This window comes from Patiria miniata, unplaced genomic scaffold, assembly GCF_015706575.1.
Source record: "Patiria miniata isolate m_02_andy unplaced genomic scaffold, ASM1570657v1 HiC_scaffold_17, whole genome shotgun sequence".
Classification (NCBI taxonomy): Eukaryota; Metazoa; Echinodermata; class Asteroidea; order Valvatida; family Asterinidae; genus Patiria; species Patiria miniata.
Genome location: NW_024037055.1, coordinates 2,319,755 through 2,347,100, shown reverse-complemented (window position 1 = coordinate 2,347,100; position 27,346 = coordinate 2,319,755). Strand labels below are relative to the sequence as shown.

General features: G+C 40.2%; 4 protein-coding genes across 4 annotated transcripts; 2 read left to right on the top strand and 2 right to left on the bottom strand.

The window, feature by feature from the left end:
• LOC119723416 (long-chain-fatty-acid--CoA ligase 4-like) lies at window positions 1–11,721 on the bottom strand. Its single transcript, XM_038194036.1, has 15 exons — window positions 11,622–11,721; window positions 8,309–8,503; window positions 7,500–7,692; window positions 6,854–7,031; window positions 6,127–6,233; window positions 5,568–5,709; window positions 5,167–5,314; window positions 4,856–5,069; window positions 4,098–4,237; window positions 3,804–3,976; window positions 3,353–3,427; window positions 2,510–2,698; window positions 1,845–2,011; window positions 1,462–1,570; window positions 1–1,106 (listed from the first exon to the last, which is right to left on the bottom strand). Exons 2-15 carry the CDS (start codon window positions 8,473–8,475, stop codon window positions 952–954), a joined length of 2,157 nt encoding a protein of 718 aa, XP_038049964.1. The 5' UTR covers window positions 8,476–8,503; window positions 11,622–11,721; the 3' UTR covers window positions 1–951.
• Window positions 9,956–15,340, top strand: LOC119723418 (WD repeat-containing protein 73-like). Its single transcript, XM_038194037.1, has 7 exons — window positions 9,956–10,224; window positions 10,554–10,621; window positions 10,831–11,026; window positions 12,320–12,561; window positions 13,001–13,512; window positions 13,732–13,768; window positions 13,942–15,340. Exons 1-7 carry the CDS (start codon window positions 10,166–10,168, stop codon window positions 14,169–14,171), a joined length of 1,344 nt encoding a protein of 447 aa, XP_038049965.1. The 5' UTR covers window positions 9,956–10,165; the 3' UTR covers window positions 14,172–15,340.
• A 2,570-nt stretch (window positions 15,341–17,910) lies between these two features.
• On the top strand, window positions 17,911–19,495 carry LOC119723415 (testis-specific serine/threonine-protein kinase 3-like). The gene has a single exon (XM_038194035.1). The coding sequence runs from the start codon at window positions 17,929–17,931 to the stop codon at window positions 18,760–18,762; it is 834 nt and encodes a 277-aa protein (XP_038049963.1). The 5' UTR covers window positions 17,911–17,928; the 3' UTR covers window positions 18,763–19,495.
• A 3,389-nt stretch (window positions 19,496–22,884) lies between these two features.
• Window positions 22,885–26,119, bottom strand: LOC119723414 (heparan-sulfate 6-O-sulfotransferase 3-B-like). The gene is made up of 2 exons (XM_038194034.1): window positions 25,524–26,119; window positions 22,885–24,833 (listed from the first exon to the last, which is right to left on the bottom strand). The coding sequence occupies exons 1-2, from the start codon at window positions 25,979–25,981 to the stop codon at window positions 24,227–24,229; spliced, it is 1,065 nt and encodes a 354-aa protein (XP_038049962.1). The 5' UTR covers window positions 25,982–26,119; the 3' UTR covers window positions 22,885–24,226.
• Between the last annotated feature and the right edge of the window lie 1,227 nt (window positions 26,120–27,346).

The following is a 27,346-nucleotide window of genomic DNA, read 5'->3' as shown; positions in this document are numbered from 1 at the left end:
TGACTTTCTTGAGTTGCCGTCCATGCTTTATTTATTGTATTGATGGTACCGAATGTTTCAGTTGTGGAATATTTCATTTATTTTCCATTTTAGTATCTAGCTTTTAATAATTCTGAGTATTTTAGTACAGAGTTTTTCCAATACGTAGATCTAATGGATGCACTGAATACTTGGTTGTCTGAGAAGCTACAAGAAAAAATTATAAGCTATAGCACCTTCTGCTTCCTAGTGCAAAACTGCTGGCATAACTTTAATGCAAGATGAAAAGCAAAAACTGAAACCACGTGAAGTAAAAATGACAACATTTCTTTAATTTGTGACTCGTACCGTAGATAGTTTTGGTGATTACTAGTCTAAGTAAAACTCTAAAACAGTGATCACTGGAATAATGGAAATATTTACACCATGCTAAAAATATTTTCAAAAATTATTTTAAAAAATTTTGGATTCTGTCTATTGCAAGGTTTTTGGCAACATTGTACAATTTAGCACTAAAGACTTCAATAATATATACTTATTAGATTTTTATTTGAAATAGAAAACTTTTAATAACATCAAAACAAATTTTAGAAAACATTTGATACATTTTGATTAAATTTGACATCTTTGGTTCTTTGGTCACACACTTCAAGACTAAATGATTAGTACTGAAAAACTCTGCTCTATCCTTGCCTATAATTCACCCATATGACATGGTGTAAAGAAAAGCGGTGTCTATACATTTGTCTCTGTACTATTTCACGTCAACTATGTTGTGAAAAAATATCCCACGCAATCTCAATGACAGTATATCAACACGCTCAGACTCTTTAACAGTTTGATCCTAAAAAGTTGAAGTTGACAGCCACTTTTTACAGTTTTACCAGCAGGTTAAAAAGAGACTATAGAATCTTGCAATACCTCTGCAAAACTTCACCTTGGTCCCATGAAATATGCAGTACTTGTCTCCCACTAACTGTAGTACATTTCCTTGATAGTTTCCTTGTAGTATTCCGACAGGGCGCGCCGTTTCAGCTTGAAGGCATCCGTGATGAGCCCGGTTTCCGGCAGCCAGACTTCTGTGCACAGCTTCACTTTCCGGGGGACCTCCCACTTCTGGAGTTTGCCTGGAAGTCAAGGGAACATTCAAATATCGGTGAGCTTGAGAAACTAGAGTTGTGATTATGTCATTACAAGTCAATCACAAGTCTTGCAGTCTCAAGTGGACAACTGCATTGTCATTGTTCATCCCATTGGTTGTGATTTGACCAATGATGTGGCTTGTGGCTTTACCTGTGACCCGACTTGTTATAGGCTTGCAATGACTTGTGATTTAACTTGTGATTTGACTCGTGATCCAGAAACAAATTCATACAAACTTTTCAATTTTTCTTACAAATGTGACTTAATGTACACCACACAAACTCTCAAGTATAACTCGATGTAAGAACACTGGTCAGATGTGTTTCCATGGTAGCTTACCTTCCATAGCAACCTTTGCCATGGAGACCAGTACCACTTGCTCCATCTTCTTACTGGAGCATATCTCCTCGAAGGACTTGCCGGATAAACCCTGCTCTTTGGCCGCACTCTGTCAAACAATAAAAAGTAATTCTCTAAAGTGAATCTTTCACAATTTGTCTCGAAAATTTCTTTTTCCATGTGTGGGTATCACATGAAGGCAAGTTCATACTCTAAGCGAAAACGAAAGCAAGGCAAATTTCATTTCGACAACAATTGAAATTTGATTGTGACGTTCACCGTTAACTTAAAAACTTTGCTTTCAAACTGAAATTCACTGTATGAACCGACCTTGAGGTCCAGAGCAGACAAAAAAGGAAAATTCGTGAATAAGATTCTTGTACCTCCAGATTATTCCTGTAGGGAACCACCAGGGCAATGCAGTAGTCAAAGTCACCGTCGGCATAGATGCAGATGTTCTCGACATAGGGCGATTTCTTGAGGACCGTCTCTATCGTCGCCAAGGAGACGTACTCACCAGTCTGGAGCTTGACAAGGTCCTTCTTGCGATCTATGGAGTACAAAGGTAAAAGTTTTACCATTTAGAGTGCAATAATAGCGAGATAAATTCATGATGAATTATTGATGGAATTTTGTGACATAATTAACTGTTGCCTCAAATTGAGTGGCAGTGCAAGTGGTGAGTTAGTACTTATTATATTGCCGACAAACATTTGTGACATTAATGCCCATATTTTTTATGCAACAAGGGCACTAGGTGTACACATTCTGAAACTTGTCTGGTAGGCCTACATCTTAGTATAAATTCTCTAGACCTTTTTCTCTAAAATTTGGCCAGATGTCTTCCACATTTCAAGACAGTCACAAACCAAACAGTCATTAACAGCGTGATATTCTTTGAAAAGGCTCAATTTTTCTGCACTACGCAATTTTATTACATAAAAAAAAATGTATGGCGACTTCACAATCACTTCAATCAAGTCACATTTTATCGTTTCAAATTTATACCTCCAATAAAAACGAAATATAAGAGTGAGAAAAATCTGACCAATAATTCTGAGTGTTCCATCGGGCAGCATTTCCCCAATGTCCCCTGTGTAGAACCATCGCTGGCCGTCGACCGTCTTGAAGTACTCGTCAGTCAGGGCGTCATTCTTGTAGTATCCCATGGCAACGTTTCCCCCGCCTATCAGGATCTCCCCCCGGGGGTGGGGCCTGTCCTCCGGGGTGTAACCACCTGAAGTAGAGAACGATCACAAGTCAATTCACAAGTCCAGTCACAAGTAACAGGGGACGAGCAATGACAAAGAAATGCCTTTGTTACATCAGTTCAGTTGAATATCTTGTGAGTTGACTAGGAACTGGACGACTTGTGATTGACTTGTGATTGACTTGTGATTGACAAGAGATTGACTTGTGATTGACTTGTGATTGACATGAGATTGACTTGTGATTGACTTGTGATTAACTTGTGATTGACTTGTGATTGACTTGTGACTGACTTGTGACTGACTTGTGATGGACTTGTGATCGACTTATGATGGACTTGTGATGGACTTGCGATGGACTTGCGATGGACTTGTGATGGACTTGTGATTTTGTGATTGACTTGTGATGGACTTGTGATGGACTTGTGATGGACTTGTGATGGACTTGTGATGGACTTGTGATGGACTTGTGATCGACTTATGATGGACGTTGGAAGTTTTGTGATGGACCTTACTACAACACTAATGATTCAAGTTACTTCTTTAGGATTTTGGAGAACTTGTGAGATAAACGTCCATGTTGGACTTGAACCATTGACCTTTGCAAATATCTTGATGCTCAACCTCAGATCTTGCAAGTTTCAACTTTACAAATGAACTCAGAAACTGAAAACTAATCTCACCTTCTTGCCACTCAAGTAGCTTAATCTCGCAGCATGACAGCGGCTGACCCACGTGACGTGTGATGAAGTCACCGGCTGAAAAAAAAAAAATTTAATTATTGACTTTGGGCCAAAATTACTTGTTGCTTTCTCAACAACCTTTTGTTTTTAATGTGTCTTATGGTACTAAATTATGATGGAGATTTCTTCTGGGAGTTTTGAGTTGAAGCAGCACCATCGCCAGCTCCAGCAATTGGGGGAGGGGGGCTCAGTACCAGCTAGGGTACAGGAAAAAACACTTTGTAAAGAACTTTTTTGCTGATGGGGGGGGGGGGGGTCAGTTGCCCGCTGGGGGGAGGGGGCCGCCTCTCTGGCTCCCCCCCCCCTTAGCGACGGGCCTGAGTTGAAGGCTAAACAGAAATACATATTATTCTGACTTTCTACATGAAAACATCCACAATTTTACACTCACGTTCTGCAACAGTGCCACCCCCGCTTGTCTCTGTCAGTCCGTAGCCTTGCATTATGCATGTGCAGAAGCAGCACTGCATGAAGTGTTGGGCGCTTTGCGACAGTGCAGCGCCCCCACACAGCATGAGCTTCATGTTACCACCAAGCATGTCCCTCATCCGAGAAAAAATCAGCCTGTACGAGAAAAAAAACATTAATTAACTTTTTTGTAAGGTATAGCAAAACATATACAGAAAACATATATAGCGAAAAATACAAAACATGTAACAAAACATTTACAGAAAAATTTACGAACATGTTGAAAATGGGCGTGTCAAATCCTTGCTCAATGTGTCGCAGCTTGTAGTCGTAGGCAAACTTGAAGAGCGCCCTCTGTAGGGGAGAGCCACTGTTGACTTTGTCCATCACGCCTTTGTAGAGCCGATCGATAATCAGCTAAAACAAAACAAAACACAACAAAAATTGTAATTGACATTGTTGCAAATTATGAACTCTGATATAACTTCACCTGATGATTTGTAATTATTTAACCTTCACTAATCTCACCTGTTGCAGTCATTTGCTTTGTTCACAGAGTCTGCTCAATGGAAATCGATGAATTACTTTTTGGTTCCTCAAAAATCTGATTGTCCTTTGACTTGGGTGTTAAGGCCAGTACACAGTTTTGACGTCCGAAAATATTGGCTGCAAAATTTGCCAAGTTGAAATGTGTTCAACTTTGCAAATTTGCATTGCAAAAGCTTGTCTTGTCGTCACAAATTTGCTTTCACATTTGCTTTCAGCCTGAGTAACTGGCGTTTAATAATAATAAAACAGAATGAAAACAATGAACAATGTCCATTGAGTTATATATCACCTCTTCAACTCCTATAAACACCATTTTGAGCCGATATATTCACTCACCATATTCAGAAAGAAAATCCTCATCCTGCACTTGTAAGCAGGAGGCAGTGGGTTGGAGTCTCACCCAAGTAAGCTTGTGATGATTTCGCACAAGCCGACAGAAAGTGTATAAAAAACTTCAATTATAGCATTATGATTTTCTTAACTCACAGGAACTGTCGCCATGACGGTTGGTTTCAGCACAGACACGTCCCCCTTGCTTCCCTTCTTGACTTTACTGGAGATATCAGTCATGGTGAGTGGGGAGGAGTAGCCAAGCCGACACCCCTCAGAGAGGAGGCTGCACTCCAGGACCACCTCTAGGATGTGAGCCAAGGGCAGGAAACAGACACAGGTATCGTCCGATACCAGCTGAGCGATGCCGCTGTAGTTTGCCGAAGAAAAAAAATGACATTGGTTTTTTTTTTACTCACCCTGTACGACCATATTGGAATGAAAGTCACTCGTTCATGTTCACGTACCTTGAGTGAGGTATTCTGTTCTTGGCGCCCGACACCATAGACATGATATTCTTATGGGACATCATGACGCCTTTCGGTATACCAGTGGAGCCACTGGTATACATGATGATTGCTAGATCATCAGGATCAGGTTGAGCGCGAGTTGTATCTGAAAAAAAATAATAAAAAGAAGTATCCCAGAAACAATAAAACTTAAATAAAATGAGATATGAACATTCTTTTTGAATATGTAGTATTGATTTGTATCAATAATACTCAAGGGAGAAATGGAATGATTAAAATTCTTGATTAAACATTTGGTAAAAATCCACTGTGGTATGGCTCTTCAAATTATTCAAAACCAATTTTCCAGATTTTTGCAAATTTGATATAAAATTCCTTTTTGTGTTTTTTTTCCAAACCTGTGTTTGATTCCCCATGTTTGACGACTGATTGGAAAGAGTAAAGCTTCATTTCATCACTGAACTTGCTGGTGTCTGTTTTGGTCAGCTGGTCCTCCATGTAGACAATGGTCTCAATTTGGGGGATATCTTTCTGAATAGCCTGTCAGAAATGAAGAAATCGGTATCCAAATAAAACAATCCAACAAAAATTTGTGTATCCTTTTATTTGTGGTATGTTACCTTGTGAAGCGAAGCACTGTCAAAATATATGGCCTTATAAGGTAACACTAAGTTATGCATATCAGCAATGCAAATTAGGCACACTTTCAACCAATCGGGAACCTTCTTTAAGTACTTTTCATTTTCATTGGAGGAGTAGAGTTTGGGTGTACTTGCCACTGTATCCAAGCTCAATATTGAGGGCCATTTTTTAAAATGAACTCTTGGTTTTTAGAAAGAAACCATATACTTCTTAAATCACTTTCATAAAAGCACAAAAATGTCATCCTTCAAAAGCTCATTTTGCGTCACTGAATTTATTCGTTTGTTGATTTGCAAATTTCAGACAAGCACAAACCTTAAATTTGGGCAGAAGACTCGAACTTGTGATGACAACGCGAACTCCTGTCTCTTTGATGCCATGTATGATTGCCTTCTCTCCTAGCGTAGCATAAAGTGTCACCACTACCCAAAAAAATAATTAAATTTCTTTTTAGAAAATCACTAATTTATAAACGATGCCCTGTGAGTTTTCAAGGTAGATGCATCCAAGTATTGGCACAAACTGAAAATGGCAACATTTTTTGTTCAGCAAATTCTGTACTTATGTCTTGCTATTGCCATATTAAGCACATTTCTTGTGCTTCAGCTTCGCACAGCTCCATGGAAATTGGCCTAAGATGGGCATGGAACCGTGGGGTGTGTGGTTGTCACTTCAAAAAGAAAGAAATTCATCCATCGTTAGAACACCACTGTAAATTGGTCATTCTATAAATTTGGGGTCCATTTTTTCCCCTGTCCCTGTTACATCTGACATTTGTGATTTTATGATTCTGATGCAGTCCATTTAATGCAGTCTTCCTCCAAGAGTGATTATGAAAAGCAAACTATTATACATAAATAACCTACCCAACTAATAAAAAAACATTTGAAGTCATTCTTAATGATACATGAATGGCAAATTACAAAGTATACCATGGTAATAGAGACAGGGAAAATGTCGCACCTTGGACCCTAAATTAATACAATGACTCGAATATAAATACAACAATGTTCAATGTCCTTCAAAAAATCTGGAAACTTACCGGTGAAACCGTACCTGAAGCAAGCCTGCAGGGAAATCAGGAACTCTGCTCTTGTTTCAGCAAAGATGAGAACGTTCTCCTTGTGTTGGACCCCGAGGCTGCGTAGGCCCCGCCCAAGACAATCTACAGCAGTGAAAGTTTCTTCATAGGTCTGCCAAATGTACTCACCCATCACCAGCTGTGAACAGACAAATTAAAAAGTTGACAAATTCAACATGTAAAAACTATACTTTAAACATTTCAGATGGCACAATGGTACACTCAAAATTAAAAGAGGTACTCAGTATTTGAATCAATGAAATGTTGAATAAAAAACCTTTTTTCCATTAATATCCCTTATGAGGCAGAGCACACTGAGAGTTTTATCAAGATGCAATCACATTACTTAAATCTCTTCTTCAGGCAACGGAAGAATCAACAGCTATGAAATAATGAAGTGTAAAGAGGCAGAGCAAAAGAGGTGGGGCTTAAAAGAAGGGGAGGACCAAACAATAAAGTGGAAAGGAACGAGGAACTATGCACCTTACGGTCTTATTATTTTGGAAGCATCCTTTTGATAATAAAAGAATCAAAGACAGAGGAGGAATATGGAAAAAAAATATGGATGGAAACAGAGAGAAGTAAAATGTTAAAAGGCATCCCAAACCTTTTTAAATGATTTTCCGTTGGGTTGCATCTCATCCTCTTCCTTATATATCTCCCGTGTCCCCAGGCAAGGCATTTTGCCGTACTTGTACGTCACGTGCTCAAACTCCCCGTCCAGAGTCTGGTACTTCTCATGAGGGTGGGTGGTCAGCCGGCGAGGATGGGAGGAGTCTCGGTATGGCCCCGCCCGGTCTCTGAATTGTAACAGTGTAGTATATAATCCCACTTTTGCTTTAATTCAAACTAAGTCTGGTTTTTATCTTTCCAAAATCACATCTGCAATATCAAGCCTTCCTTCTTTTCCTTACTTTACAAAATTTTCAACAATATGTTGGCAGAAAATAAGACTTTCTCATCGTTTATTCAGATGATGCCGTTTTGTGTTGTCATTGTTGCAATGATTTTACCCCACAATTTTTTTTTCTAACTTCAACATGCTAGCCTCTTTTCAAAACATCCTTGTTACGTTTCAACATCGCCAACTATTTGGATGAGTCAGTATAATAAAAATGGATTTTATTAATATTGTTTTATCATTTATTCGGCCAAAGTACAAACATACAACTAGCAATCCACAAAAATAAACCAAAGTTAGAGAAAATTGCAGGCAAATTCTAACAAGCAATCTCCAAGAACAAAAAAGACAGTCCAATTTTAATTCTATATAATCTTCTGAAAAATTGTACTTATATGTTCTTCCTTGGAGTTCCTTTAGCTTTGAATCAATTTTGGTTACTGAAATTTATTTGTCTGTGAAACTTGGCAGTGATTTTATTTTTCAAAGAGCGGGGTCCTGAACTACACCATTACCCTTTGCCGACGTTGACGCCCTTCATGCGGTCGCGTCGGTGGCGGAAGGGGGACGCCGCGACGTAACACGGGATGTACGTGAGCGCATCGTAGATCCACACCACCCACGCCAACAGGGTCATGATCACGGAGACGTAGAAGGGCTCCAACGGCTCAGCCTCCGGCATCTTGAGGAGTTGACTCGAGGTATTTGACCTAGAGGTTAGAAATTGCCAGTCGATTATGTTATTGATGGATCATAATTATTATTTATGATAACAGTTATACCACATACCTATTATCCTATTCAACTGTCTTTGTATAGTAACTTTGACAAGTGCCATAACTTCGGTGACAGGTGCACTGTCCTGGTATCCCCTACTCGAGGCCTGTGCCCCCCCCCCCCCTCCCCGGTAATGCACCCTTTCCCGATGCCCCAAATTAAGTCCCTTCCCCTGCTAATAACCCATTTTACGCCACTTGATATGACTGAAAACTCAGTCATGCAAAAGAGAAAGAAAGAACAAAAGGAGCTCGGCTGCAAACTGCCTATAAAATTACACAGACTTACCTGAAATATTAGAACTATGAAAGTTAGAGAACTTGGTATTTTGATCTCAAAAGTTTGCAGAACCACAAAATGGCTGCATTACTTTCCAGGTAAGCACTCGCCAGGTAGCTGCACATACTAGGGGCCTATACAAACTGGTTTTTCAGGGTCCTTGAAGTTGCAAAGTACGCTCCATGGAACAGCTGAAACTGTATTTGCTCGTCAGGAAATCAAACATAAAGTTCCAAAGAGCGCGTCAAAGTTCACCAATTTGAAAGATAACCAATTGACCCCGTTGTCCTCGGCTGCCGGATGTGCATTTTCATGCCTTCAGTCATTGTTTTGTTGCAATTAGGCCTATACCAAGCAATCATAAAAAAGGGCATTCACTTTTCCTCTCATAAGTTCAGACTTTTTGAGACCGGCAAGAAACAAAATGATAGGCCTGAAGCGAGATATTCCCCGGGCTTGTCATTATAAGAGTTATGATGTAACAAGAAAGGATCCGGGGGGGGGGGGGGGGGGGGCGCCAAAGGGGGCCATGCAACCCCCCCCCCCCCCCCAAAAAAAAAAAAAAAAATCACGAACTGCGTAGTGACTACCATCTTTTCCTAAAAAAATAATTGGTGGTCAGAAACTGCCTCAGATCGCACCACAGAGAATTAAAAAAAAAAATTCGGGGCCCAAAAGCGGGACCTGAACCCCACGCCGGAATTTTTCGGACCCACTTTTTGGGGGACCAACATTTTTTGGCCCCCCACCCCCAATAAAAAATGCGTTCTGGATCCGCCCTTGTGATGTAAATAAACAAAATTACCACAATAAATTATTATATATATATATATTACAAATGAACAAAATGTATCCTGGCTTGGAGTTTTAAAAAAAAATTATACGGAACTAATTGCTGCCTTGCCAAACAACCGTAGGCAAAAGGGCAAAGAAATTATTCATTTTGATTGCTGCAACAACAACAAACATCCTTTGATGTGTTTACTGAATACTTATTAGAAGCTTAGACAATTCAGACAGTGCTAGAAGGAAGACATTAATGAAGTTTGTGTTATAACTTTTTCGCGGGAACTGTCAACCTTTCGGCCAGTGCACGTGTAACGTGTGACGTATGTAAACAAGTTTCATGAATAGTCGGGCTACCGTGCAACGTGCTCTTTGTTATTAGAAAGGCCGAAGCGGAGCAGGACACCAGTCCGATTGGTTGTATGGTTTGTGTATTCGCGATGTGAACCCCGGTTCATGATTTTTGTTGTATTTTTGCAGAAATTGTTATGCTAGGTAGTTTATACCATCAGAGGATTATTCTTTGAGCTATGGACGCGATTGACGATGACGAATTTTTCGATGACTGGATCATCAAGTCCATGAAATCGTAAGTTATTGACAGCGTACGTCTATTCTAAACGACATGTCGATTCACACTTTTCGTGTTGAGCTATCCCTTTTTGGACTACCGAACTTAAAGTTAAAATAGAAAACTACAGGGCAGGACCTACATGTATCTTGCAACTTTTCTGCACGCACAGTTAAAAATCTCTGTCAAGATCACCTGCTTGCTCTTTGCATTTTGTATTTTTGTAAATTGTAACAGGTTTCTGTTAAATTACTACTATACTAGGTCTAATTAGTCAGTTTTTAATTAATGCATCTATACGCAGATTAGATGGTCACAGTATTTTTCGTCTTTTTTTTCTTCCACAGTTACAAACATCTGCATATGTTTGACCTGCCCCAGCCAACTTGTGTAATTGAATGGAACGAAAAGAACGGTAAGATCTTCTCCAATGTCCTTTGATAACAAAAAAAAAAGTCTTGTCCATCCCCATCCCCAATGCCACAATCTTAAAAAGAAAACAAGGACAGCGCAAAGAAAAAGTAGAAATGTTCCAAAAAGTTATTAAAAAAATTCCTTAGAAAAAAAGCTCTCAGGCGCTGCTTTTGCCTTTTTAAAGTCGTCTTTTGTTCCCTATCACTGCAGGTATCTTTGTAGCTGGCTGCAGTCCAGACTGTCGCAATGAGATCTTAGAGATGAGCATCCCGGCCAAGCTGACGTGGGAGTCCAGCAGCAAGACAGCGGCAGGACTGACTAAGGACAGAGACTTCAAGATGTTGAGAGGAGGCTTCAGTGATAAGCCCATCCACTGCTTGAAGTATCTCAGAGGAACTCGACCAAGGTAAGTGGTTTTCAAGTTCTTCAGGCCAGTATTAAGGTCGGTTCATACTTCATGCGAATGCGATGCGAATTTGATGTCACGAACCATTTGCTGCGAAATTCCCGGAGTTAAAATGTGTTCAACTTTTGCGAATTCGCAGTGTGAAAACTTGCCCTGACGTCACAAATTTGCGTTCGCATTCGCTTTTGCGCCGAGTATGAACCGGCCTTAATAGGAGGGGGTCACAAGAAACCGAGGTCCATTTTTATTATTTTTAAATAACTTTATGTTTATTTCAGCATAGCCAGGGATGTCACGGGGGTGGGTGGGGGAGGAGGGGGGGGGGTTAGTGAGGGGGGGAGGTTGGCCTCTGTGGTCAAGTTTTTTTTTTGCACATTTGTTCTTGTTAGCATAAATGAATAGCACCACCAAGTGGCAGATGGGCGTCCAGGATTGTCCGCTTCAAAGAGCACCCAAAATGGTGTCTAGGGCCCCCCCCCCCCCATTCACAAGTGACAGTGAGGTACTTTAGGCCATGACCAGCTTTATGACGTGACCAGCAAAAATCCCATTTGACAAGTAACTGCTCAAAAAGAGGCGAAGAAATCAAACTTACCTTTAAATGACTATATCCCACAGATAATTATGAAAAGCTGAAGCACACGGATGCATACAACTCCTGGGACTAAGCAAACAAGAAATTGATAGATACGAACCAACACAGACAGCCTGAAGGCTATAGTGGTGTGATCATTGCCTGGGGTTAGAGTACTTGAATATTCAATGGGGTTTGCCTGATGTTATCAGGGATGTGTCAATATTGTCTCAAAAATAGGCAAGGTCATAGGGATGTGACAAACACAGTGATTTTTTAAGTGACACAAGTTGGGAAGGAGTTTAGAACTGGAGGGTTGGAAAAGGTAAATAATGGCGACAAAAAAGTACAGTGTGCAAGTTTTCCTGCGCACTGAGGAGATATATTTTAGTAGACACCACAAATATGATTTTAATGTAAAGTACATTTGTAAATATAATTTGACGTCACTGAAACATAAATGTACACAGCTGTTATTATGAGGTAGCTGCACTTTTTCAACCGATGTTTACTTTTTACCCTATCATCATTACAAAAATGAAAATTCATTCTAGATAATGATTTTCCAGAAAACTTTTAAACTTACTTTAATTTGAATAAAAAAAATTGGGGGGGGGGACCAGTTGGATTTTGTACATTAAACCAATGTATTTCCAGATGCATTCACTTATTATTCACTGTTTCCATTTTGGGGTCTTTTTTTGCTCTCTCTCATCCAGACTGATTGTCACTGGTAGTCATGCCAGCCCACACCTGGATGTATGGCAACTGGACACAGAGACCAATGATGTCATTAAGAAGCTGCCCACAGTGCCTGGACGAGCGACAGAAGGGGGCGGAGTCAGGGGTGGGGTCAGGGGCGTGGCCCAACGGCCAGGTCACAAAGGTCACGTAGCGTTTGGCTCTACGATGTCCAATCTGCAGGTTGCTGATGTCGGGACAAAAGAGGTGATAGCGACAGGTGAGATAAAAATACGGGGAAGTACTTAACAAGTAAACAGACCTGATTTCATGGAGAAACACAGAAATCTGCTAAGTGCAACAAATATTTGCTTAGCAGAAGCAAGCCAGTGGCCCAACTGAAGAGCAATTTATTTGGATTGTGACTGCTTCTTGGCTGATCAATTTGAGCTTAGCACAAAGATTTGTGTAGCATTTTTGTCTGATTGGCAAGTCTGTGAACTTTGAACCCAACAAAAAGACTGACAAATAACTGTCCATGTTTTCATACAAAGAATGTTCATGCTCAAACTGAGGATCCAAGCATCCACATTGTAAGTAAAAGTGAAAAAAAAATGTCTAGAAGACTCATGCCAATAGAGTTTCTAAGACATTCATCCTCCTTTGATTAGGAATTTTGTTTAATTTATGAATCTCCAATAATTGTTTTTTTTTTATAGATTTTGGGAAAGCTGACTGTGTGGTGGAGATGAAATTTCTGAATGAGAACGAGTTAGTGACGTGCAATACCCAGAGGGGCCTCATTAATATTCATGACCTGAGAATACCTTCAAGCCAATCACCACCCAGTAACCACCTCATGAGTAATTCAAGAACTGGAACTGAACAGAGCATACTAGATGGAGACTCATCCCCCAAAGACATTGACCAATCACATGTAGGCTTAGATACTTCAATTCCTGAAAGCTCCAATGAGAATACCTCTTGCAAGGGGGGAGCAACATGGACCTTTGACCTCAGGTGTACATCAGACACTAATCTAGATCCCTCTAATGAAGGAGACATTGCTTGTAAGAAACCCAAGCTGGATGCTACTGTGGCAACAGTTGTTAGCCTCTGCTCCAGCGGTGAACTTCTTATCAGAGACTTAAGAAACCTTGAATCACCACTGCACCATGTTAAACTTGGAGATGAAAGAAGACTAAGGAAGTCAGGAAATTTAACAGTGAAGGTATGTATGATTTGAAGTGATCAACTCTTTTCAGGTCCTAAAATTCAGACGCCATTGTTTAGCATAAAGATCACAGGATTTTTTTATTGATGGTGAATGTCTGATATACGCTGAATTAAATCATTTGGAATACTTTGGCCTTTTGGCCTGGTGCATCCAATTTTATAGGCGCTATAGGATTCATTTTTCCTGATGTGATTTCATTGTATTTTCTTACAGTGGTGTCCAACAGAAAAGACTTTGCTCTCAGTATCTGGTAAGAATTATCACTTTTCATGTCATTCTAAATAACTTTATCCTTTTCATTTGAATGAAAGTAGCATAAAGAATAATATAAAGAGGAAATGTAGCTTTTTGTCAACTTGATTTGTCAGAACGGAATACATGTATATCCGGCAAATAAATAGAATTTCCATTTTTTGTTTACAGGATTGAATGGATGTGTGGACATCTACGACACTTCAACATGGCAGCAACGCTCAAACTCTCCACCAATGGTAAAGCCCGTCTTCAGCCACGAAGGTCACATAACGGGCGAATCAGCCAATCAGGATGTGGGGATATTATGCCATGCCTGGCATCCATGGCAACCCTGCGTGGTGATGTCATCAGGTAGCGACGGCTCGCTGCATGCCTGGGACTGGTCTTCTGTCTCATGATTTGGAAAAATATTATAATTTAGTCTTTTTTTTAACAGCAACTTTTAAACTCTTACCTTGAACATCAACTGCCACAAACATTTGAGGAAATATAAAATTATGCAGACTTGCCTATTAAAGGTACGTAGGAACATTGGTAGTTATTGGAGAAGGGACCTATCAATTTGATAAGAAAAACCATGTTTAAATTGAAGATAGAGATTCTCAAATGTGTCAACGAAGCTGAAACTTCAACAGATTAATTATTCATTCTACTTATGATTTTGAGCAATTTTGTATTGCTTCAAACAAGTAAAGCAAATGATCTTATATAGCTTAACGACTTACTGTAAAGATGAAATTTGCACAAATTTTCTTGTTTATTATTTTTTTTAACCTGGTTGGAATCAAACTTGAGTTTCCTGCTATGTTGGAATTGCACTGAGTTTTTGTTAACAGTCTCTCCAAAATGAACCTATTTACAATCATCAGGTTATTTTGCCAGAAAGGTCAATCAAGGACATTTGTTCTTCCTCCTCGATGTAGAATACGGACACAGACACGAAATTCCATTGTAATTAATTTTAACAAAAATAAGGAAACAAAATGACAAAGATGTTACCATGTCAATAGAGGGCGCCCTTGATTAATTTGGTGGTGCAAAAGAAATGCAAGTACTGAGGCCATTTCTCAAACCTCGGCTTCGTCTCCATTTCGGCTTCAGGCATGTTGTTTACACATGAGCTAGAGACAAACCAAAGACTAGGTTTAAGAAACGTTCTGGGTGTTTGGTAATGGATAGTATTAAACACTTGTAAAGCAGTGACCTGATGCGAATAGTCTCGGGGTGTATATTGTAACCTTACAACAATACAGGCACAGGGAGTGTTTGTTGTCATTGAGAAGGGAGGTTCAAATATTTACTTATAGCCATTAGTGTCTCAGTTTCGGCAGCAAGTTCTTCCATTGTGGTTATACACTGACCTTTACAACCAATCTGGAAATCTAGAACGTCTTATTGGTAACTTTCAGATCTCAATGCCATTGGATATTGTACAAAGTCAGGATGCAAAAGTCGATTTTTGTGTTTCTATATTTGTAAGCTTTTATGTCTTTTTCAATTATAGTTTGAGCTGTCAAACTCATCTGAAAGAAAAAAAGAATCTGAAATAGAAATTGGAAACCGATAATTCTTGTGTGTCTTTCGTTGTTGAATTACAGAGCACAAACCTCCGCCAAGGCTAAACAATTCCCCGCCATATTGTCAGTACACCCAAAAGAAATACTCGCATAAATGGTGAAGAATCCTAATTCCTGGATCCAGACCCAGATCCGGATCACTTCCAAAATCAAATCGATTTGTACTTATACCAAGGACCACCCCTAAACAAAATTTCATGAAAATCCGTCTATAACTTTTTGAGTTATCCTGTTCACAGACAAACCAACCAACCAACAAACAAACAAACCAACGCTGATGAAAACATAACCTCCTTGGCGGAGGTAACAAGAAGGTTTAGTGTTGCGCAAATTTGGACTGGGAGCGCTTGGGGCAATGCAAATAGAAGGCCCGTTACAATTCATCGTGACTGTTGAGACTGTTTGACTTTCTATTGTCATCCTTCTGGCGCATTTGCTGTTCGCCTTAAGTTGCGTCTTAAAGAGGTATTTCGAGCCGTGATTTTCCTTGTCGGTCGATGCTGAAGGAGGAATGCATATTCTCATTACGAATGCAGATCTGTATGTCCGTGAATATAGCAGTTGTAATTAATATTCCGTGTGTGTTATTACAAGAATGGTTGTTTGAATACCACTACACTAGCGAAGTGTCTGTAGCGGTGACGTTATCACACACGAGACAATCAGTCAATATCATCATCATTAACGCTCATTTGTGACAACGATAAGAGGCAAATCAACAGCCGCTATCAGACACGGGCGAAGATAGGATCATAACGGTGACGATTTTTGACTGACAATGATAGCCTGGATTGATTGTTCTGTACACGGTGCGGATCACTTTGATGACACGGTACGGGAAAGGGAGACCAGCGAAATTTGTTCCTGGCGGATTGAGCCGTGGATTGTGCCAAAATCACCCGGACGTTTCTTGCGGAATTGCCTCCGTGTGGTTCTGATATTGTAACAAGACGGAGATGGATGGACGGAGACGTACATTGCCATTTTAACCTCCAAAATAAAAGTCTTGCATCAGCCTTTCACTTGATGGAGCTAGATGGATGATTAACGTGAGGAAAATGAAAAATTTCCAACTTGAAAAGAATGGTCTGCATTTGGAACAAAAGTCCGTTTTTCTTGTGGAATCTTCGGGGGACCCACTGCGTTCCTTGGCAGGCATCAACATCAACTGCAACGAAAGATCTTTCGCAGACAGTGTTTAATGTTCTCCTTCTGGGAAACACTTTTCTGTAAAATCTTCCATGAAACGATCGTTACTGTGAAATATACGGAGTCTGTGACTCGCCTTTTTACCTGCAGTACATCAAGATTGAGCGGGAAAATAAATTGTTAATTAAATTATTTATGGTTCACTTTCGCCATTAACATAAATTCTCCCTCATGCAAAGCCGTCATTCTGAATGGTGCTCGAAACCCTCTCCAAATCAATGTAGGGTTTATTTTGGCTAAAATCTGTAACACTCCGTATGATTTGTGAAAATAACACACGTGGTAAGTGCCCACACTCGACCGCCATTTCCATGCCAAAGAATGACGTCACTCTTGTATTGACCACTGTGATAGCCTCTTGAACTTCAGACTTTCAGTGCGCTTTTGGACAAAATTACTGATCTACAACGCCAATTTTGAGTTTCGACAATCATATTAACTTCCAATATTTTGAGTCCACTGTGAGGCTTCCGGGGTTCTCTGACGAAGAAATGGAACATTCTCAATTTGAGTTGCTTGGTCTCAGTTTTGGAGGATCTAGACATCACATTTTGTGCTTGTACGCTATCTGTGCGTGTACGCTGTGTTCATGTACGCGCGCGTGATTAAAAAAAATGCAAACAGTTCTTTTCAGTGCCTGACTCTTGAGACGCAAAACATCTAGAAAACAAAGTGTAAGTAGCCAATTTTTATTTAACAGAAATTGAAAAAATATTATGACAGTTCACAATAATTACAATACTCTGGCGTGAGTCTGTACAAATTACTAATGTGAAGGAGTTTTTATGCGAAATTTTGTAAAATAACCTGTATAATTCTGCATGAAAATCATTATGCCTATAATAGGTATAAATTCGTAAATTTACAGAGACTCGTCAGAGTATTGATACTATTTTTTGGTCGTATTGAGATACTTGTCAGTGTTTGTCTTTCTGCTAACGCAGAAATAGTGCATGTGAACTCGAGATGACACGTCGATCATCCCCTGCACACATTCATGATTGACAGATAGATATCAGCTCAACCGTATGCAGACAATAGCCCCTGCTTTTGATTGAATAATGGAAGCATGAAGATTACCTTGTCAAATTTGTTAAACGGAGATTTTGGAGTGACACACCAAATGTAAATATTGCAGATAACTGTAGTTGAAGTGGGAATTTGCTACTGGAAAGAGTGCAGTTCAACACTGTATTTTGTCCAAGTTAGTTCCAGAGGGAAAAAATCCTCATACGGTGTATTGCCGGGTGTTGTTCTGATCCAAAACCTTTTGGGTTTTAAAGCTACAAATATTCCGCATGAAGTAATAAATCCCTGCAGTAATTGATTCATTTTTTTAGGTTTACACCTTTACAGGATCAACTTCTGAATGATGGGACACACGACCTTGAACGAAGACTACGAAGTCGACCAAAGAGCCGTCATTGGGCGTGGCCGCTTCTCCACCGTCAAACTTGCATTTAGCAGACGACACGGTCGCCATGTTGCCGCCAAAATCACTCCACTCTCGCGAGAAAATGACGACCCAATCTCTAACGCCTCGCAGGAATTCCAGATCCTGTCCAGACTGGATCACGGAAACATCATCGACGTTTATGATCACTTCGTGGAGGCGGGGTCCCTCTGGATTTTCATGGAGCATGCGCAGAACGGCGACCTGAGAAAGTTCGTGCACCTGCGCAGACGGCTCTCTATAAAATTGGCGCGAAAGTTCTTCAGACAAATTTTGGACGCAGTGGCGTACATGCACAGCCAAGACGTGGTTCACAGAGACATCAAATGCGAGAATATTTTAGTCACAGGAGATGAGGGTATAGTGAAACTTTGCGATATGGGATGTGCCGTTTCACTCACCGAGAGGACCGAATCCGACCCGCCGTCCCAACACCGGGAGGGGATCTACGGTTCTCCCGCCTACGCCGCACCCGAGGTGTTAGACCGTACGGCCCGGGGGTTGAAGCCGGCCGACGTGTGGTCCACCGGCGTTGTGATGTTCTTCATGGTATGCGGCTACCTGCCGTTTGGCTGCGACGATGTGCCCAGGATACGGGCCCGGATGACCTCGCCTCTCCGCTGGCCTAGACCTTTGAGACAAATCGATAAAGACTGTCGTGAGTACGTGGAATCCATCTTACAACTGAGACCAGAGGATAGGCCGACCGCTGCCGATGCACTACGAGGAACTTGGATGAAAAAGAACTGAATATAACTCGTACCACCAATGTTGAATCTCAGTACCTAAACATGTCCGTGTTAAACTGTTCATTAGTGCACTGTTCGCATTGGGATGGGGAATTTCAATTTTCGGTGTGCACATGACATGAACTTGAATGCAAAGTTAGAGATGTCCGTTTTGTTAAATGCCATAAACTTTCATCCAATGAGCGCACATCATGCATCAAATGGTTTTATGTTTTACTAATACCATGTAAAACTTTTTATATAAAAGCTTAAGTTTTTTGCGGTTAAAGGTCCGCATAGTTAACAATAAATAAGCAACCTATGCATAGGTTGCTTATTTATTGTTAACTTTACTTCAGGTAGTTTTTGAAGGCCCACTAGAGAGTTTCGGAAAGTCAATACCTGACAATCCATTGACGTAACCAGGAACACTTTCGTTTTTTTATTCAGAGTTAACTGAGATAAATGTCTAAAAAAACTCAGAACACTACAAAGCCAAACTTGGACCAAAAGCCAAGCTTGGACCATATTTTCAGTTAAAATTGAACGTATTTTTTGGCTCTTGCCCTTTATGATTTGAAGAAAAAGAAAGACAGCACATATCCTGAAAACAAATTGTGTAATGCATTTATCGAAATAACAAAAGGTAAAATAACCTTTCTTTTGCAAAATCTCTGTGTGAACTCTTTATAAACAAATATTGCTACGTAACCCCAAATTTAAATGCGTTCTCATGGGCAAGAGTAGATTCTTTAATCAATTATTACCATTGTTTACCTTCGAAACATTTCAAATCATAATATTAAAAAAATAAATATTATTTTTAGTCATTAAAAAATAAATTCGACATCTTTTAGAATTTGATTTAGCATTGCGCATGATTTAAAAAAGAAATTGAGAAAAATGTTAACAACAGGACTCGAACTCGGGGCACCGGGTTGGAAGTCTGCCGCCGTTCCACAAGACTTTACACGATTTCACTTTCCAGCAGTGTTTTTGTTTGGCTTTGACAAATGCTAGGTTTCATGCCAGGCGAACACGTGCAAGCGCTGGTACACGTAGACGCATTGTGCAGTCTTACGATGTTAATATTGCGTTTAAATCTGAGATTTAAGGAAAGAAAACCAATGAGTATAATCAAAATTAGATCGGGAAGGGGTATAGAAGATGCACACTGAAACGCTACTGTTGTAATAAATGAACGAAGCCTGGTAAATCCCTGGTTTTATAATGAAGCACACGTGTTCAACGGATGCAGAGGAGGCCATTTCTTTTGTTAATTTCCTTTGTTGAATCTGGCGTTAACAATAAAATGTTTCCATTGAGGGAAAAGGATTAGACGCCGCTATCTTTTTCCACGCTTGAGTGCATCTGAATGGGTGTTTTTGAAGCGGAAAATCACGAAATACAGCCCTTAAGAAGCATTTTATCCTACATCATTATACTTTTTGAAGAGGAAATTGCATGCTGAACAAGACTATAGTTTCAAAATGTAGAAATTCTGCGTATTTAAAAAGTTGATGTAAAATTTCGGGCCAGTTTTTGCCAAAACTTTCCACTTTCAAACGTAGGTGGCGCTACATAGATTTCAGTCAAAGCGATTACTGATGAAAATGGGACCACACGTTCAGCGCCTGGGGAGGGCCAGGGGCTGGGGGGGGGGTGTTCAAGTACAGACCTTCAGATTTTATATTGATCTATTGAAATTATTGTAAATTGCATAATATTATTATTGAAGAACCTTTCTCATTGAATAATATGTTATATAACAAAATGTGTTGCCTGTGCGAATCCCGTAAATGATTGCTGCTACACCAGAATTTAAATGCCCTTTGGTCCCTGGTTTATTATTAACCTTACAATTACCAGAAACATCGTCTCTTTTTTTTGAAATTTCGTAACATTAAAAATATTTGAATAATTATTATTACATTAAAAAGAGTGTTATTTTTAGTTATTTCAATATTAACACATACTGCAAGTCAATTTAAAAACAAATTGGCACTCACGCATCATAACAGAATATAATTTGAGTAAATAAAAAATAAAATTGTTAACCACAGGATTCGAACCCGGGACACCGGATTGCAAGTCCCCTGTTGTTCCACAAAACTGTACAAGTTTTTGATATCAATAGAAGTTATGATTCGGCTTTAACAAAATCAAGGTCTCATGCTGGTTGTACACGTGTAATCGCTGGTATACGTAGACGCATTGTACAGTCTGACGGTGTAATTATGGGTTTTATTCTGAGATTTTAGTTAATTAATCTGATTTGGGTGATTGGAATTTGAATAAGAAAGGTAAATTGAAACGCAACTGTGGAAATAAATGAACGAAACTTCGCAAGTCCTTCGTTTTATCATGAAGCACACGTGTTCAACGGATGCAGAGGAGGCCATTTCTTTTGTTAAATTCCTTTGTTGAATCTGGCGTTAACAATAAAATGTTTCCATTGAGGCGAAAGGATTAAACGCCGCTATCTTTTTCCACGCTTGAGTGCATCTGAATGGGGAATATTGAAGCGGAAAATCTCGAAATACAGCCCTTAGGAAGCATTTTATCCTACATAATGATACTTTTTGAAGAGGAAATTGCATGCTGAACAAGACCATAGTTTCAAAATGCAGAAATTCTGCGTATTTAAAAAGTTGATGTAAAATTTCGAGCCAGTTTTTGCCAAAACTTTCCACTTCCAAACGTAGGTGGCGCTATATATATTTCATTCACAGTGCAGTGTTGTACTCACTGACAAAAAGTGATCACACGGAATTCACCGCATACGCAGGACAGGGCGTGGTCGAGGGGCTGGGCCTGGAAAGGGGGGGGGCTTTCTGGCTTAAAACTTTATATTTATGTATTGACATAATATAATTATATTAGATATATGTGTTTTACACTTCTAGTAAAATATGTTGGGTTGTAGGTAATAATCATGGGCGTCGCCAGGATTTTTTTCTAGAGGGGGGGGCAAAAAATTTGTTTGCCAAAAATGCTTGCATTTCTCAACATATTCTCGATTAATCAGTTTTAGAGGGGGGAAGGGACATTTTGTCCCCCCCCCCCCCCAACTCATTAAATTTACACCACTTTGTCTTCGCGCCTCTTTTTTTTTTCTTTTCTCTCTTTTTTTTTTTTTGCCCTTCCGGGGGGGGGGGGGGGGGGGCAAGTGCCCCCCCTTGCCCCCCCCCCTCGCGACCTCCATGGTAATAATGTTGGGAAATAACAATTTTAAAACCCTGCCGTGGACAGGTGTAATTAGCCTGGGTAAGTACCGCCATGGTACTATGGTACCACCATCAGAGAAATATATAGCGCCACCTACGTTTGGAAGTGGAAAGTTTTGGCAAAAACTGGCCCAAAATTTTACATCGACTTTTTAAATACCCCACATTTTTGCATTTTGAAACTATAGACTTTTTCAGCATGTAATTTCCTCTTCAAAAAGTATCATTATGTGGGTTAAAATGCTTCCTAAGTGCTGTATTTCGTGATTTTCCGCTTCAAAAACACCCATTCAGATGCACTCAAGCGTGGAAAAAGATAGCGGCGTCTAATCCTTTTCCCTCAATGGAAACATTTTATTGTTAACGCCAGATTCAACAAAGGAAATTAACAAAAGAAATGGCCTCCTCTGCATCCGTTGAACACGAGTGCTTCGTGCTGAAACCAAGGATTGTACAAGATTGCGTTCATTTCCCCCCTCGATTTTGCTTCAATTTACACCCTCTACCCTTTTCCAGTCAAATTCTGATCAACTAAATCAGAATTTATTTGTTAAAATCTCTAAATCAAATGCTCAATTCAATCTTAAGACTGTGTAACACGACTACGCGTGCACGGGCTTACACGCGTGAGCCAACGCGAACCTAGCATTTTTTAAAGCCAAACAAAATCCCTATTAATTAATTGAAATCTTGTTTAGTTCTGTGGAACGGCGAGGGATTGCCAATCCGGTGTCCCTGGTTCGAATTCTGTAGTTGTTTTACCCCAATTTTATTTATTCTTTGTTGGTTGTCTTTCTAACTGCTTTTCTTTTGTTTTAATCAGCCCCAGGGTATGCGGAATTAGACCTCAGAATATTGGGAATATCACTAACATAAATATTAAATTAACCAAAAATAAAAGGACCTTCACACAGCAATCAACTTCTGTTAAATCAAATTCATAGACTTTATTCAAACATCACCTTTATGAAGAAAATATAAAATTGAAAATGTTAACAATGCAAGATACATACACATTTACTGTTTTGTTTTTACTAAACAAGAGTTCTCATATGTTTTTCTTTGAGTTTTGATACATTACTTGACAGTAAACAAGGATTATCAGAGTGCCAGACAAATTCTCTGCTGACTAAAGCAATGGAAAGACGCTCAACAATTTTTTATAACCGTATGACTCCTTGACATTTTTCTTCTCCCAATTTCCCTAAAATCCTACATTTTGTTAATCCCACCATAAACCATCAAGTGACATGTTCTACACTCTACACGAGATATACATATCATGATGCACCCAGCAATGTACTAGATGTGTCAATTTATGGTACAACCAATGTTTTGCAGTGAAGTTTGTTACACTGTTGCTAAATATTTCAAAATTCTCAAAAACTGTGGTTTATAGTTGCATGCAATTTCTTCAACCATGGAGCTATTAAATGGTGCTCCAAAAACATCCCATTCAACATCAAATTAAGTTTTTAAGTAAAACATGGATTTGGGCAGTTAGGTTTAATTATCTATTAATTAAAATGCCCAAGTCTGAGGTAGAACAATATACAGTACTTCTTTGTCCACATTTTTAACTGACATGATTTTTTTTAGAAACAAAACACATAACAAAGAAAATATATTGCAAAAGCTGGACAAGCTCGTACAGGACATTTGCATAACTCCAGAAAAAAACAATTGTACATATCAATATTTACAAAAGTAAAAATGGTTAATTGGAATCAATACGACCCATAATTGTTAGTACTATGCAGTAGTTGAAGACAATGATTATAGAACTCATCTACAACGGCAGCTTTCCATAAATTTTTGATCATATACATGTAAGACATTGTTTTGGAACATGAGCATAAAAAGACAGACAATTAGTTTGAGTGCGTCTGAATTAAATACATGCATATATGTAAATTGAGTGGCTGTATTTTACACATGTATGTCCAACTTGAGGTGCCCATTATTCTTAAGGAATAGCCCACTATCTGGTTTTATTCAGCAACTGGCAGGGACAGCCCACAAAAGTCTCTCCATTTATTTCCAGTGAGGTCCCTTGGTAGAAGATGTGGAAGGAAATTACAGTTTTTATGGCGGGAGGAAAAACCCAGAATGATATTCTAGGTAAAACCCATGGAATCAGGCAGGGACTGAAAACCAATCCACATATTGGCTGAGGCGGGATTCGAACCCGGGTCACAATGGTGGAAGGCGGGGAAAGTTTTGGCAGTTGATTCTCTAAATTTCCTGAAAGTTGAGTTTTTAAGAGAGTCTAGTTAGCGGGGCTCTCTTTCTGCGTTTTTGTCTCAATGCTGCAACACGCTCCAAAAACAACTTCTTTGCGTAATCGTACAGAAGGAAATCCTCCGTGTTGGCTTCCTGGACTTTCAGTTTCTGCTGGCCAGTTAGGACAGTCTTGGCAGCTGTGCCCTTCGTGGCGTCAAACTGGACAAAATCCTTCAAGAATTTTAATCCGAAGGTGCTCTCAAAGAGCTGCTGAGTCTCCTTCTGGTACTCCAACATGCCAAAGAAAGCAAGGCGTCTTAAGTTCCTCTTTGCGCTCTCAAGCATTCTCGCCCGGCGCTCTGCATTCGAGAGTTTTGAGAGGTTGTAGCAGCCCACTTCCGAGAGATCCGCAAGCATCCGCGTTTGTCGGTTGTTTGCCAGGTTGTACTGGCAGTCCATGAACTCTTCCAAGGAAACGCCCGTCCAGTCGATCCCCTCGTAGCATCGGGGAAGCTCTTCAGAGGTAGGGATTTTGCCGTTGCACATGTGCACTGCGGTTTTCCAGGTGGCACCTCGCTGAACGTGACGCCACTCGCTGAGGTAACGAGCCTGGGGCTCCCGCAGGATGGTCTGGTAGAAATACCTGGCAGAGAGTGAGAGAAATGGAAAAAGTTGAATGTAGGAACAAGACTAGGCTGACCTGTTTGACCTGAAAGTACTATGTTTAGGACATTACCAATACTCAGTGACTCAGTCAGTCCGTCAGTCAGTCAGTTAGTCAATTAGTCTGTCTGTCCGTCAGTCACAGGGCATAAGGCTTGCTCTTTTGGGTCCAGCGATCACAACCAACACCAGAACGACGAGAAAAGATTTTCAGAAAATAAATGAGTCAAATGAGGAGGGTGGGGCATGGGTTTAGGTCACAGTGGGACCAACATTTGCTGGGAGTGTTACATTGATATAGATTCAAGCCTAAATACTTTCTAATTACTGGGTACCCTTTCGGGATTTTTATGGCACTGATAATTGGCAAGGCAATACATAAATCAATACACACGTCTTGCTTTTGCGGTTTTCACATTGCATTGAAAGCTTTTTTATCTTCAAAGTACAAATAAGGTAAAATTTGTATGGGTTCATCTTCCAACAAACAGTTATGAGGATCAAAGCCTTACAACGTTTCAATTCATTCGGTGCGCCACACAGTGACAAATAAAAACTTTTGCAACAACATGAAATGACGGATCATTCATGGACTTTGTGCACATGATATGTCACTTAGTGGTGCGACCGACAAATTATTACGGCCATAACAAAAAGTCATGTGACGTACCTCCGTTTATGCTTAGTTCCTTCAAACTTATCCAGCATACTGGGCACACAGTTGGTCAGTTCTGTCCAGTCGGCATGTAAGCCGCACGACCAACCCATGGAAAACTCGCTGAACAGCCAAACCTCATTCTTGCTGCCCGGCCTAAAGCACTGGCACGCCTTCAAGCCTTTCTTGCATTGGCATGGGCTGCTCAAGTCCAGATCGTGCACCAGGTGTCGGCCAAACGAGGACCCCCCAGTCTTCTGAATATGCAGGCAGACCAAAACATCATTCCCTGTGATGTTAAACTCCCAGGACGAATTTGCTGACGTTAACAATCTGGTGATCTTTGTGGACGAATCAGACTGCTGTTTTGTGTCTCTGCACTGGTACATATCCATGTCAAACGAGTCATACACGAGTGACACAATAGTCAGCATTACTACTGCAGACAAGCCAATGACGTAGTAGTTTGCCATTTTCACAGACTAGACAAAGCTTGAATCGACTGCTACGAAAGCTCCAGCTGAGTACTTCAGTCAGAGTGGTTTCAACTCCAGGAATTCTTCAGTGCCATAACTCATGTTATCCGAGTCCATGCAAAGTCACGTATGCATATGCATTCTGTGAAAATACAAAAAATGATTAAATAAAAAGTTGACATGTTATGATGTTTATAGGGCCTACTTGGCAAAAGTGTCTTTTCCTGCTAATTACTTGGCTCACAAAAGATACCACTTTCAGTTTAGCACCTTCACATTCCATCAAAACTGAACTGTGTTGTAACATTTCGGCACAATTGCAGAATACCCCGCCACTCAATCTATCCACCTCGTAGCCGGCTACGAGGTCACGGTTGATTGACCTCAATAAACATTCTTAGCGCTACTTGTATGTACTATGCGTCATGCTCCATTGCACTCCCACTTCGTGACCGCGTAGCCGCCAACAGGGTACATGTAGTTGGTTTGGACTTAAAATTTTTTCAGCAACTCCCATTCATTTTGTGTTGCTTCGTTCTCAAGCATATTCAAGGGGACTCCCACTCCGTAGCCTCGTAGCCGCCAACAGGGTGGTTGGTTTGGACTTGGAATTTTTTCAGCAACTCCCATTCATTTTGTGTTGCTTCATTCTCAAGCATATTCAAGGGGACTCCCACTCCGTAGCCTTGTAGCCGCCAACAGGGTGGTTGGTTTGGACTTAGAATTTTTTCAGCAACTCCCATTCATTTTGTGTTGCTTCGTTCTCAAATAATGGACCCCCACTCAGTATCTGCGTAGCTGGCAATGGACTTGAATTGTTTCTTTTGGTTTGCAGTGATTCCAACCTCAGTCGTAGCCAGTGATTTTAGGGGTGTATTTCCGAGTGGCGGGGTATTCTGCAATAACTCCAACATTTCAATTCCCGTTACTTGCTCAATGCCATCCCCACTTCCTCAGATCACAAGATTCTATAGAGCTCATCATCCCTTGTCCTTCCGATCCCAGCAGTTTGCATGATGCAGGGCGGGGGACTGGGCGATCGGAACCGAGCGAAAGGTTGGAACTCTTTCCGCATACATAAAATCCCATCCCATTAAAAACTTACAAGTAGATTTCCATTTCATTCGAAGAACAAGGACATGTTCAGTGCATAGACGTAATAAAAACTGCTTTGGTGATGAAAAACACGTTATTCCAAGACATTTTTAGAAGGGAATTCACAACAAAACTAATGCAATGCCAGATTTCGTAATGAATGCTGCCCTCAAGCGGAAATGTTTGGCCAATGTTATGTCTCCCTCTAGCGGCAGTTATTGGCCAACTCAATATTTTCATTCGCTCTGTCGCCCTCTAGCGGAAACG